Source organism: Blennius ocellaris (assembly GCF_963422515.1).
Source record: "Blennius ocellaris genome assembly, chromosome: 11".
Taxonomy (NCBI): Eukaryota; Metazoa; Chordata; class Actinopteri; order Blenniiformes; family Blenniidae; genus Blennius; species Blennius ocellaris.
In genome coordinates, this window is record NC_137660.1 from 17,669,583 (window position 1) to 17,683,665 (window position 14,083).

A 14,083-nucleotide genomic window follows, 5' to 3' on the forward strand; every position below is an offset into this window, starting at 1 on the left:
GAATAAAACAGAAAAATAAAAAATAAATACCAACTTGTGGTGGGTCGGGGCCCCACACACACACACACACACACACAACTTTTAAAACCACTTTTTACACATAGAAAGGTTTCACTGTGTCTGACCTCCTCTCACACCGTTGTCCTCAGAATATCTCGACAGAGTGATGAAGTTCAACAGATCCTCCATCCATCAATAAATTAGTTAATCAGTAACATTGAAAGATTGTCAAACTTGTTTTAAGAAGCAGTTAACTTCACAAATGACACACAAATATAAGCGAAAGCTTTCTTATGCAATGTAAATGTTTTAACTGCCCGGGAGCTGCTGAGTTAAAGGAAACATATATCCTCAGGGTTTGTACATGATCCGCTTTCATTCCTTCTACCCGTGGCACTCCCATGAGGACTACCTGCACCTGTGCAACGAAAAAGACCTGAAGATGCTGCCCTGGGTCAAAGAGTTCAAGTGAGTCTCTTTCATCGAGGCTCCGACAGTCCTGCATGTTTCCCTGCACTGGACTTCCAATCAGTAACTCTGTCACAACTGCAGATTTTAAACTTCAGCGTATTCAGGCGTTTTGAAGCAAAGGAGGCACCTGAAAGCCCTGTGGGATCACAATACCACAATATTTTTCTAGTCTGGAGGTCTTCGAAACCTAAATAACACTATGCCCGCTCAATATATCACACTTCACACTGTTGGGTCTCTTTTTAGTTGAAGGCCAGACCTCATGTTTTTCACATTATGACCCTATTAAAATTGGTAAAAGCACACCTCTCTGTACTACCAAGCTCTGATTGACAAGTACTGTCCAGGCGTCCTGCTGTGGTGAAAACAGGACAGTCCTCAAGAATTAGCCGACAGACTTTTCACAAACCCAGAATTACGTCATGATTTGCTACTTCATCCAAACACATTATCTTGCTCATGCTGACAATGAATCCGAGTGTCCAAGATACGTGGCCAAGAGATCAGATGACACGACCACAAAGTCTGTCATTGAGCTCCGGCCGATCAATAGGGTGTCCTGGTGCCACGTGCACTTATGGACATCCCTGTACTCGAACATGGTGTTCGTTATGGACCAAGTCCAATACCAGATCACCGCTCGGGTTCAGATCGGGGAGGCCGTTCTTCCCAATCACCCCTTTCCAAGTCTCACTGGCGTTGCCCATGTGAGCGCTGAAGTCCCCCAGTAGAACAATGGAATCCCCAGTTGGAGCACTATCCAGCACCCCTCTCAGGGACTCCGAGAAGGCCAGATACTCTGAACTGTTGTTCGGTCCATAGGGTGAGACAACAGTCAGAGACCTGTCTCCTACCCGACGGCGTAAGGATGAGACCCTCTCGTTCACCGGGGTGAACTCCAACACACGGCAGCTGAGCTGTGGGGCAATAGCCCGCCGCCTCTCACCACGGGCAACTCCAGAAAAGTGGAGAGTCCAGCCCTTGTCAGGCTGGTTGTGCATGGAGGTGAGCCCGACTATATCTCCACAGTATCTCTCAACCTCCTGCACAAGCTCGGGCTCCTTCCCCCCCCAACGAGGTCACGTTCCATGTCTCAAAAGCCAGATTATGCATCCGAGGATTGGGTCGTCGCGGGCACTGCCATTTACTGCCACCCAATCTACACTGCACCCGACCCCTAGAGTAGCTTCTGTGGGCGTTGGGCTCACAGGAGGAAGAGGAGGATCCCGCATAATCCCTTGACTGAGCCCAGCCAGACCCCGCGGGCAAAGTCCCGGCCACCAGGCACTCGCATAGTAGAACATTTGTATTGGGAATTATGGGACAATATGAATCTCCATAAACTATGTAACATGAATAAAACGTTGAAAAAGTTGGAACCACAGAGCTGAGGTGTTCTATGAAAATGTTTCAATAATGTTGCATCTGGTTTGTTTTTGTCCGTTTGTTGTTGTTGTTTTTAAGTGAGCCACTGTGATAAACGTGTTTCATAAACTTGTTTGGTTTGAAGAACTACTGAGTCATTCTACATAAGACCAAACAGCCAATCTGCTGATCACTGAAAAACTCTTCCTGGGATGGACACACACACACACACAAACACACACACACACACACACACACACACACACACACACACACACACACACACACACACACACACACACACACACACACACACACACACACACACACACACACACACACACACACACACACACAAGGCCAACGTTCAACCCAGGCCACTCCGGCTAGTGAGGAGTGGTTAAAGAGTGACTGGACACTGGTGTGAACTTCATACTTTCACTTTACGTCAAAAGCACCATGTTTTTCACGAGGAGGATATAAATGGGCAGGGAAGCAGCTCCAGAACTACAACACACCACAACATCTGCAGTGACTTCAACCGTCAGCCATGAAGGTCATCGATATTGTGAGTATCACCTTTAAAGTTTTTGTATGCATTTCTTATTGTGTGTTTGGAGTTTCTTTTAAATGTATTTAAATTTTTTTTGTAAAATCACCCTTTCTGTGCTGCTGTTTGAATGACAGGGTCCTGATCCATCTCTGGCATATCGGCCAAACTTGGAAAAGAATGAAACCAAAGAGAAGGAAGACTACAGGAACTTTGAGGTTGAACTCATGAACACGAGGACATGGATATATTCAGAATGAGAAAATGTTAAGCTGTGGAAATTCATCGTTAATGTGTGTGTGCTTTTTTTTTTTAAACACAGCATAAGATTAGATTAGATTAGATTACATTAGATTCAACTTTATTGTCATTACAAATGCCGTAAAGATAGAATTGAAACATGTGCAAATTATGTAAAAACTTTGTCAAAAACGTAAACACTGAGATTTCATGAAGTCTTGGTAATCAGAACCAGGTGGCTGTAAGCCACAAAAGCCGTCCCCAGATGTCACTCCTGCATTTGTAAACTGCACTATAGTCATACTGATAAGCAATGATTGCTTGTTTTTCAGAGCGGAAGCCTGTTTGACCGAGTCTTCAAAACATACAGTCTGATGCACACCAGCCAAACACTGGAGTTTGTGAAGCAGAAGGTGAGAAAATCAGGCAGAAAAATAGGGAAAAGGCAATGCCTCGTGTTTTCCCGCATTGTGTTACATATATCATTGATCCTATTTCATGTTATCTTTAATTCATGTTGAACGTCCACATGCTTGTTTTTCTGTAGATAACCAAGCAAATAAATGAGGTTGAGTAAACAGATGTTTTCTGAGAAAAAAAAAAGAGCAACTGGTTGTTCCGTCCGAGCTAAACTTTGTTTGATCAACCTCACTTTCTGTTCACGCAAAGGTCACTTGGAGGCATTCAGTTTAAATTGATCAATGACCTGGAGAAATGACCTGAAGAAAAACAGGCTGAGGTCACTTTCGCCAAACCACAATTCAAAAAACAGTCAATACATTCAATACCTGCCCTCTGAAAATGTAGAATTACTCACAAAATGAAGAAAATTTTAATAAATGTAAAGTAATAACTTGACTATTACTAAATGTGGCTATTTCATAAGATTTTTCAGGGCGTTCAGGGGCTTTCCTCATTAATTTGTCTTATTTTTCTGCAGAACACTGAGTGGACCAGCTGCAGTCACACTAAGATGAGCATGATGGAGGCCATCATGTCTCTGGACCAGGTGGTGGACGAGTCTGATCCTGACGTGGACTTCCCCAACTCCTTCCACGCCTTTCAGACCGCTGAAGGCATCCGCCAAGTTCACCCAGACAAAGGTAGACCGTACAGGGAGAGACACAGAAACAGCTTCTTAAAACTTGATTATGACATGTTGTTCTCTCGTAGACTGGTTTCAGCTGGTGGGTTTGATCCACGACGTCGGGAAGATCATGGCTCTCTGGAACGAACCTCAGGTAAAAGTTACAGACCGACCCTACTGTCTTTACTCACTGCTAGAACACGAGATCTCATGCCCAATGTGTGTGTGTGTGTGGTTTGCAGTGGGCTGTGGTGGGTGACACTTTCCCCGTGGGCTGCAAATTTCAAAAGTCAATTGTGTTCAGAGAAAATACCTTTGAGAACAACCCAGATGACAAAAACCCCAGATACAAGTTGGTATTTCTTTTTTTCTGTTTTCTTCTCATTACATTCAGGCAGGCAGACAGTCCCACTTCTATTTCTACACAAGAACAGCAGAGTTGGATGATTTTCTCAAAAGTTGCAAGACGAGAAAGATTGGTGGGAAAAAAAAAAAAAGTTGTTCCTTAAGTTTGTTACAGTATCAAGTGAAATCTCTCTCTCCATGACTGCGTTCCATAAGAAGCATGAGTGGGGAAAAAATGATAAGGTCTTACCTGATCCAACACTCTTTCCATCTCATTGATTCACTGACGTCATAATTTTTCCTGTTTTCAGCTCTGACTATGGGATCTATGAACCAAAGTGTGGTCTTGACAAGGTCTTCATGTCCTGGGGTCATGATGGTGAGCTCAGCGCAAACCCAAACATGCCCACACACACGTACGCACACGCAGCTTTTAAAACCACTTTTTACTCAGAAAAAGGTTTCACTGTGTCTGACCTCCTGTCACACCGTTGTCCTCAGAATATCTCTACAGAGTAATGAAGTTCAACAAATGCTCCATCCCGGAGGAGGTGAGTTAATCAGCAAGATTAACAGGTTATCAAACTTGAAGCAGTTAAATTCACAAATGACACAAATAAAAGCGAAAGCTTTCTTATGCAATGTAAATGTTTTAACTGCCCGGGAGCTGCTGAGTTAAAGGAAACGTATATCCTCAGGGTTTGTACATGATCCGCTTTCATTCCTTCTACCCGTGGCACTCCCATGAGGACTACCTGCACCTGTGCAACGAAAAAGACCTGAAGATGCTGCCCTGGGTCAAAGAGTTCAAGTGAGTCTCTTTCATCGAGGCTCCGACAGTCCTGCATGTTTCCTGTGCTCGTTGGAGATGATTGAATTTCAAATATCTGAGGACTTCCGTTAACTTGGATGTAAACACATTGGTAATAAATTATGTTGTCATTCGAATTAATCTAAAAAATTTGCTTTCAATAAGATAAAGAAAAATAGGACTTTTTCTTACAAAGAAAATAAAGGCATTTCCACCGATTTCCCCATCGCCGCTGTATTTCACACGCCTCTTTAAATCAAACCCTGACCTTCTCCTCTCTCTTTCACAGCAAATTTGACCTTTACACCAAGACCACCGACCTGCCGGACGTGGAGAAGCTGAAGCCGTACTACCAGACTCTGATTGACAAGTACTGTCCAGGCGTCCTGCTGTGGTGAAAACAGGACAGTCGTCAAGAATTAGCCGACAGACTTTTCACAAATGCAGAATTACGTCATGATTTGCTGCTTCATCCAAACGTATTATCCTGCTCATGCTGACAATTATTAGATACTGTTACTGGAGCTGCTGTGGCTCGGGTTGGTCAAGAGGTAGAGGTTTGATTCCCCATATTCACCCGTCAAAAGTGTTCTTGAGCAAGACACCAGCATTGCTCCCACTGGATGGACAGAGCGCCTCCATTGGTGTGTGAATGTGTGAATGTGATTTTGTGCGAAGTGAAACCCATTCACCATTTAATCCAACAGAAACTTAGACGTCGCTCACAAGCATTAACCATTGTGCATGACACGCCGACAAATATTTGTATTTTTATTGTAAATTATATTAAACAATTTCAAAAAGTGATTCTTGTGTTTTCATTCTGTACATACAAGATGAAGCAACCACTTGTTTATGTATTTTAAAAAAAGCAAAGTCATAAAGTAACATGAGCACATTTTCTCTTTTTGTTAAGCTTGATGGACGTTTTATGTGAGACTCTGCATTTCTTTCTGGTTTTATTTGGTATTTTCAGTGCATAAAATGCCTTTGAAATTGCTCCAATGTGATCGAGTGGTCATGATAAAAAACAAAAAAAACAAAAACAACAACTGACTAACGGGCTGGAAAACACACAAAAATAAGTTTCTTTGGTCCTTTAGAACTTTTATGAAGGCAGCAGGTGAGAACAGTCAGAGAGCAGGTCACCTACATCTTCTTCAAAATTCCCTTTTTTTCAAGTATCTCCTCCTTTTCCATTTCATCCTCTTCCTCCTCCTCCTCCTCCTCCTCCTCAGCTACATCCCCCTCTTCATCATCCTCCTCCTCCTCCTCAGACATCCCACAAGTGCCCAAAGCTTCATCCTCTCCACTTTCCGCACCACCGTCTTCAGTCTCAGCGACCTCTGGAGTCAGTGAGGTCCTCTGTGCGAGTCTCTTCCTGTTGAACACTCCCTGGAGCAGGCAGAAGGTGGCGCTGCAGGCCAGGAAGGTCCAGACTACAGCGTGGGCAGAGAAACCGTCGACCTGAGAGCGTGCCCACCTGACGGCCCGAGATACGGAGCTGTTGGACAGACGGCGCGGCGGCGACTTGTCCTACAATGGAATTAACAGATTAGTCAATCCTGGATTTACTGAATGACAGACGATTTAAAAATAAATAAATAAATAAAAATTAAGAATTATGAAAACGTGAAACTTTAATTTTGATAGTTAATAAGAACGTCAATTCTGAAGCATCTTTTATACATAAAATGCAGCTGAAAGAGCTTTGTAATTTAAAAAGGAGATTTAATGACATCGGTTCATCAAAAGGGAAGAAACTTTAAAAGTCGACTAAAACTAATGAAATTATAAAACGGACCAGTATACAGTGTGCAGGAGGGAAAAACATCACAATTTAAAATAAAGATCAAAGCTAAATATGAACAGTGAACCCAGGAATATTGTCCCAATGTGATTTTACTTTTCTGCAAGTTAAGAGTAAAACTACCAATCCTCTTCTCAAAACATATTCTACAGACTAAAAAGGTATTGTAAAGTGTTATAAAGACAATTTGAACATCAAATAAGCTTCACTCAACTCAATATTTCGAGAAGACTTCAAAACAATGTGCAGAAGCACATACATAACATAATGAGCAATAAGGAAGGTTTAAAAACCGTAAAGGAGAATAGTTACGACAGAAAACTATAATCTGACAGATGCTACTCTTGGCCTCATATTTCACCATGTAATAAGTATACATGACATTCTAATGCTCAGACATAAATTGATTTATTTTTTTCCAATTTCGAGTTTCAGTTCAACGGGGTCAGTGAATCTTAAATGTTATCCTCAGAAATAGTTGTCAGTCTGAACTAATATTCCATCTTAATTCATCAACTATGTTCAAATACAAAAAAACTAACTTGCTAATCATAAAAAGTGATACTTGCGGTCCTAAACACCAATGAAAGAGCTTCAAAAGAAAAATCAGATTTACCTTTAATCCGTGCTGAGTGAGCATGCTGTCCAGGTAAGTGTTGCCCAGATGCACTGTGGGATAGAATTCCTCAACATAGACTCTCCTCCACCAGCGCTCCGGGTACGAGCTGCAAACCAGGAGAATATTCCGTTTGTTTGATGAGAAAATACACTTTATTGATGTATAAAATCAACATTTAATCCATTATGTATTTTCTGACGTCTGTGACGCAACACAGCCCCGAAAGCACAAGCGTCCGTCTTAATTCTCTCAACTTACATGGTTTTAAAAAGAGTGGGGGAAAAAACCCAAACTGAAACTGTAATCAATCACAGAGACCCGAGCCCGAATGTGGCGGCGGCGGCGGCGTGGATCACTGACCCGTCAGCCTTCGGTTCAGTGAACCAGTATCTGTAGCGGTGAGCTCGGAGGTAGGCGGGAGGCTGCTGGTGAAATGGATACCGGGATACGTCCGTCTGGATCAACTTGATGACTGCAGAGCGCAACGCAGAACTTTAGAAAGAGCCATTTGTTCTCAATCTCACACCAGCTTTTTTTTTTTTTTTTTTAAAGAAGTAAAAGGAACTCAGATGTGGTTCATTCTGCTTGAAAAGTGGTTAGTCCGTTATACACTTTTTTTTTTTTAATTACTCAATAAAGACAGCAACGTTTTGAACGCTATAAGTTCGTCAGTTGATTAGACTCGAGTTCCGAAGCGATGTCAAATTAACTTAAACAACTTGACGACGCACCGTCTTCTTTGCCTTGCAGCAGCCGGTACATCAGGCTGGTGAACCAGGGAGCCTGTGCATGAGACCCCAGAGCAGCAAACCACATCTGCCAGTCCAGCCGGGGCTGATGTGGCGTCACCACAGGAGGAGGAGCACTCAGGTTCCCGGGTTTGTACATGAACTCAATCTCCTGGGAGGGGAGAGAAAAAGAAAGCATATGGATACGAAAAAAAAAATTAAAAAAAATTGCTACAGAACTCAAATATTGTGAATGAAAAGATATTACTGCTCCAATTCTTTTGGCAGTAGTGAGTAAAGTAATTTATTAGTTCCATTCTTGTTTTGGCCTTGTGAAGTTAAACCTGCCTCAAAACAAACCGACTCGTCACAACTGTATCAACAGCTTTGTTGCCATTTCACTTAACTCCTGTTTACCATCGGAGACCGTACTGGCTGCAACATGAAAGAAACATTACGATACACGGTATCCAAATAAAACCCACGTTTCTCTTTGTACTGCATGTCCGCGTGTTTGTCGGCAGATTCCTCACTTTTTCATCCGTTCATAAAGACAATCTTCCTTACTTAACAAAACTTTTTTTTCAGAAATAGAAATGCAATCGGCCTCGGTGTTTCCCTCTGTTGTGATAAAAGTGGCACACGTCCTTGGCTGCATGTTTTCACCCCCTCGCCTTCATGGCATTCCGGCCTCTGCCGCTTTACTAGAAATAAGGTCAGCCAGCACTTGTGCCGCTTTTTGAAAGGCATTGCTGCCACCTCCTGTTGACTTCTGGATCGTTGAGTAATGTCTATTAATAGAAGGGTTGTTCAAAATAATTTTGTGAAATTGAGTGGATCCTGTGTCGGGCCACTTTTAAAACAGAAGAACCAACGTTCACATGTGGATGATTAAAGAATACGACTAAGATTTCTTCGTCACTCTTTTTTTAAGTATCAGGTAAAATAATGCTAAAATTGTGTTGTTTTTTTTACTTGCACCACACAACATAGCTGTGGGACAATGTCTTGATTATAAGTTGAAGTATTAACCCTTTAACATCTGTTTTATCAACACAATGCAAACACTGATATTATTATTATTATTTTTTTCTTACAAACAAGATTTGCAGAAATAGAAATACGAACATTTAACATCCTCTTTATAGTCAATCAAATGAGATTTCCTATTGTGCTATATTTATATCATATATAATTTTCCTAGAATTAAAAACCAAGTGCTTCAAAACACATAATTTAACAACTGCAGTCAGAAAAAAACATTGTTTCTTTGCCATTTTCTGGAATTAAATACAAGGTCCCCTTTTTAAAAAAAAACAAAAACATCACATATAGTTTTGAAAGGTACTTTGCAAACATCGACTGGCCTAATTAAGTAGATTTTAATTAAAAAAACAGTCACTTAAGGGTTAATCCGATCTGATTTTGACTCCAACTGCAACCTGACGGCTTTTTCCCTCTCCTCACCGTCCAGCTGATCCCGTCATAGCTTCCCTCAATGACGACCTCGGGGCGACCACCCACGCCGGTCATCCTTCTAAACAGGCCGTAGGAGTTGACCAGCTGGTAGCGATCCACCACATCATGAGCCCGACGCACCGCCGGCCACAACCGGGCATGAGAGTCATACTCGATGTAAGAGAAAGGCACCTGAGAGAGAGAGAGAGAGAGATGAAATAAGCTTCGAGACATCTTGCATATTAAAGACATGACAGAGTTTACGGTGTATTTCTAAAACGTCGCTCACCAGACTGACGGTGAACATGGAAACGGTAGCAACAGCAAACGCACTCAACTGGATCGTCCCCCAAAACCTCCTCAGGAAGCCGGACACACAGGCACACCTGGAAACACACCTTTACTGTTACTCCTGTATGACTACGTCATACTCATTCTTATTATGTTTTTATCCTTCTGCCATTAATGGTGTGAAGCACTTTGTGGTGTTTACCTTTGAAAAGCTGCTATATCAATACTTTCACATTTTCTAAACTGTAAATCAAAACAAAAAAGAAGAGTGGAACGGAGCCCATAATCAAGCAGCTGCATGGGAACAGAGCACAGTGTTACCTGAAGAGAGACGTGACCAGCTCCCAGGTCAGAGAGAGGACGCCAATCCAGATGCAGGGAATAACGGCTGTTTTTAAAAACTCGTTGAAATGGTGAAATGTGAATGCTGTAAAAAAATATATATATATATTTTTAAAAAGCATTAAGAAAAATGTAAATTGCATTAGTTTTTTTTTTTCTATATATAAACATATAAACACACCTGTCCGGGATGAGATGCCGCTCTTAACTTGATCCACTTTCAAGTCGAAGCTGACGATTGCCCCAAAGACCATGAGAGACCAGACTGTGATCTCCAGCAGGTAACACAGCCACGACCACAACTTCCAGTCTGAATGGAACAAAAGACAAAACTGTAATAAAAACAATGCAGCCCTGTGTGTGTGTGTGTGTGTGTGTGTGTGTGTGTGTGTGTGTGTGTGTGTAACTCTGCATACACACTAAACTGTTCACAATACCAAGTGGAATCAATGTAGCAGACTGTAGCGCTCCAAAGATGAGACAGCAGGTATAATTTTCTGAAGCAGAAAACACTCTCAAAAAGGTGGTTTAGAAAAATGTGAGATTTAAAGAAAAAAAAAAAAAACGACCTGTTATTCTGTTACATGTCCACATGTGAGTCACCCGTGTCGACCAGACGTACGTTGAACAACTTCCAAACTCTTCAAATTCAAACCAATATTTGCCAACATAATGAGGATTAAAGATACTTTCATTCACTGCATCACACCTTTGTTGGTCTCGCCGTTTGTATCGGACTTGCGGAGCCAGAAGCGAACGTGTTGATCGTCCAGGAGGGAGAGGCAGAGAGTCAGAGTCAGCAGGTTGAAGAAGTTGTAATTTCCTGACAAAATGATGAGCAGCTGAAGCAGCACCTGTTTGAGAGGGAAATTATATATTTAAAAAAATGCAAATCAGGTTTGATGCCGATGACTCAAAATGTATCACGCGCATGCATTTGTCAATTAATTAAAGTGACATCGAAGAGCAACGCGAACCCACCTGCAAGTAAAAAGCACCGAGTCGCAGCCGGCGCAAAGGACTGAAGAAGAGGAAAGGTACGGCGATCTCTATGACGACGGTTCCCACCACACTCAGCTTCTGCCACCACACTGGCAGCTGGTGGGCAAACCAGGCCAGCGAGGTGGGGATACACTGAGTCTCATAGTGGTACGTCAGCGCTGTGCAACACGGAGTGAAAACTGTTTACTTCACAAGCATTTGCACTTATTCCTCGCAAAATACTTTCCTACTCCACACACACCTGTGAGGCCCCACCATGTGGGACAGCGCGAGGTGAGTTTCACCACTCCAGAGGCAAACATCAGTCTGAAGAGCAGCCAGCGGATCAGCCAGAAGGTCACACGGTCGTGCTCTCTGACCCCGCGTGATCCCCGGATTAAGGTCACGGGAGCCACAAGGATGCAGAGGAACCCCGTCTCCAGGAGCAAGTTGTCCCTGAAGAGAAAAAGAACAAGGGAAAAAAAAAAAAAAAGCCACATGGAGCAATGAAATGCACCTCAAAGCGAGATCTACAGAGTGGTTGCACAGCAGCAAATACACAACGTCACTGTGATGGACTGACAATGAGGTAACCCTTCACGGTGAACTGCCAAAGTCACGGCGGCTTTCCTTCAGCCAACTGTTGTCCGTAGCAGAAATGTGTGAATGAAAAGTAGCCGGCCGTCCCGCCGTTAACACTCACCACTGGAAGTAGAGGAACACCTGGCCCACCTGCGACAGACAGCGGCCGTTTAGTGGGGAATCAAAGCAACTGGAGCGAAGGCGTGGCGGGAGGTAGACCACAGACTCACATGGTACAAGGACAGGTACAAGGCCCAGAGGCAGAAGAACACCACGCTGTCCTGCAGAGCCTCCACCAGCGTGGCGGCGAGGCTCAGCGCCGCCCCCAGGAGACACAGCACCTCCATGGCCGTGTGCGTGTCCAGTCCCACCTGCGGTCCCAGCCACAGGAGGGTGGGGGAGGACAGCAGCTGCTCCATCAGGGGCTTCCCACTGTAACGCAGCTGCCAGCGAGCGGGAAGCAGCCCGTCGTTACCATAGAGACCTGGACACGCACGAGGAAGTCACCCATTGTCAATCACACCAAACCAACAGAGATTTGATGAGGCGATGTTAAACACTCAAAGGATAGAGAGAGCATACACACTCACCAACAAGCAATACAAAGTTGTTTTTTTGTTTTAGAGTGTTAAATTAAATCAATGCACCCCCCCCCCCCCCTCATTGGAAACCTCCATCACAGGATGACACACAACACTACTGTGCAACTTGCCCCATGGATGAGTCAGAAAATCAGCATGAGGATGTAGGAAGGAGGTCTTAAGGAACAGTGTCGCTTTTTCCTTTTTATATTTAAAAAGAAACCCCACAAAAAGTTTAATAAAAAAAAAATCAAGTCCAATTTATTCTGCGTGTCTCATTAAATCAACACTGCATTGATGTTAAAAGTTCCAAAATGCTGCAGCAAAACTGCCAACTTGCAACAATAAAAAGGTCCACCGTCACTCCTAGTTTATTATTCTCTTCATTTAGTTCGCATTACATTTATATCAAATTCAAGAAACTTGTTAAATCAGGATGTTCAAGAGAGACCGTCATCTCGCTTGTGATTATACCCACACACCTTTGTATTTGTGAAGAAGCTTTATTATAAAGAGGAAGAACATTGAGGCGCAGCACAGAAAAAGCCTTTCAGCCTATATTTATAACCCAACGTTAATAATCACTGCTTTATGAAGCAGCTTACATTAGTTCACACCAATGCAGACTAAAATCAAACACCTCCTCTACTAGATAATAATATATATCTTTCCAGTCACTAGTTTGATGACTAGTTTCCCCAAGTGTTTGAAGCCAGGATGAGTGGCTTCAGGCCACAAGGATTCCTTTTGTTTATCCTCCAGGGGAGCGTCTCTAGTTATTCGTGCCACAGTGCGGGGCCAGACCTGCACCAAATACCAGACATTCAAAGAAAGAACTGCTGAGCTTTTAATGGACGGTGACTTTCAACGTGGGAATCAAACGGGGGATTAATGGGATCAAGCTTGTATTCTGCAATTTAAAGTGAATAAACACTGTGAAGTCCGGTTGTACGTGACAGCATGCAACAATAAACTTATAAAAGTTGCAAAGAAGTGCAAATTTCATGGCCTGAAAAATGAATGAAACTGGAAAACCAAGCAGTGAAATGCGATGCTGCCATTTGCTGTATCAAAAAGACACGTTTCGAGGACTTTTGCAGCTTTTGAGAGTCGCAGCTCAGAGAGGCAGAAACTTCCAGCGGGACGAAAAGGCAGCTAACATGCTAACGACACGCAGCGAGTCTCACCTGGAATCTGCACGTACAGCGATACGAAGGCGGACATGTAGATGGCCGCCATGCACCAGAGGAACATGCGCCGTGGCAGGGTGATGTCCCCCATGTCTGACCCGGGCTGTGCCGCCGTTCTCCGCCGCCGACGCCTGCTCCTGCGAGTCCAGAGGAAGCGGTGAGCGGAATTTACCACAGTCCCGGAGGAGCGGCGAAGAGCAGTTCACCCGAGGGGCCGCTAGATGTCAGTGCTGCGCCGGAGAGCGTCGCGCTGCATTCAATGTGCGTGGGACAATACAGTGCTCACTTTATGAGCGTGGCCCACGGAATAGATACATGGGTATGTTTAAAATAAAAATAAAAGTTGTCTTTCCTGTGGCAAAAAAAACATGTTTTTCATTCTATTATAACATAGTAGGATATTTTCTATCCGATCATCGGAGGGAAAAAGCTTTAACGGGTAAATCTAAAAAGCTAATATTTTTATTTTTATATAAACAAGAAACTTTCAAACGTTTCAGATATTATTTTTGTATTATTGAAACATTCCTAAATATTTTAATTTTTCTTCCTTCCCATGTCTCATCAGGTATTATGGAAATTACATTAAAATACTCCGAATATTTTTGTTATTTTTTTAACAACCTAAAATA

At 43.0% G+C, this 14,083-nt stretch overlaps 2 protein-coding genes across 2 annotated transcripts; one reads left to right on the forward strand and one right to left on the reverse strand.

Annotated features, from left to right (window-relative positions):
• Nucleotides 1–364: 364 nt before the first annotated feature.
• On the forward strand, nucleotides 365–5,267 carry miox (myo-inositol oxygenase; the record flags this gene model as incomplete). Its single annotated transcript, XM_080504724.1, has 12 exons — nucleotides 365–468; nucleotides 959–1,178; nucleotides 1,294–1,362; nucleotides 2,524–2,604; nucleotides 2,959–3,039; nucleotides 3,567–3,729; nucleotides 3,800–3,867; nucleotides 3,956–4,065; nucleotides 4,370–4,437; nucleotides 4,560–4,609; nucleotides 4,757–4,869; nucleotides 5,159–5,267. 12 exons carry the CDS (start codon nucleotides 365–367, stop codon nucleotides 5,265–5,267), a joined length of 1,236 nt encoding a protein of 411 aa, XP_080360850.1.
• Nucleotides 5,268–5,686: 419 nt separating this feature from the next.
• Nucleotides 5,687–13,603, reverse strand: lmf2a (lipase maturation factor 2a). The gene is made up of 14 exons (XM_080504198.1): nucleotides 13,449–13,603; nucleotides 11,911–12,164; nucleotides 11,802–11,830; nucleotides 11,361–11,554; nucleotides 11,099–11,277; nucleotides 10,827–10,971; nucleotides 10,299–10,427; nucleotides 10,097–10,202; nucleotides 9,774–9,870; nucleotides 9,494–9,676; nucleotides 8,030–8,198; nucleotides 7,659–7,770; nucleotides 7,296–7,404; nucleotides 5,687–6,405 (listed from the first exon to the last, which is right to left on the reverse strand). Exons 1-14 carry the CDS (start codon nucleotides 13,540–13,542, stop codon nucleotides 6,019–6,021), a joined length of 2,187 nt encoding a protein of 728 aa, XP_080360324.1. The 5' UTR covers nucleotides 13,543–13,603; the 3' UTR covers nucleotides 5,687–6,018.
• Nucleotides 13,604–14,083: the final 480 nt, after the last annotated feature.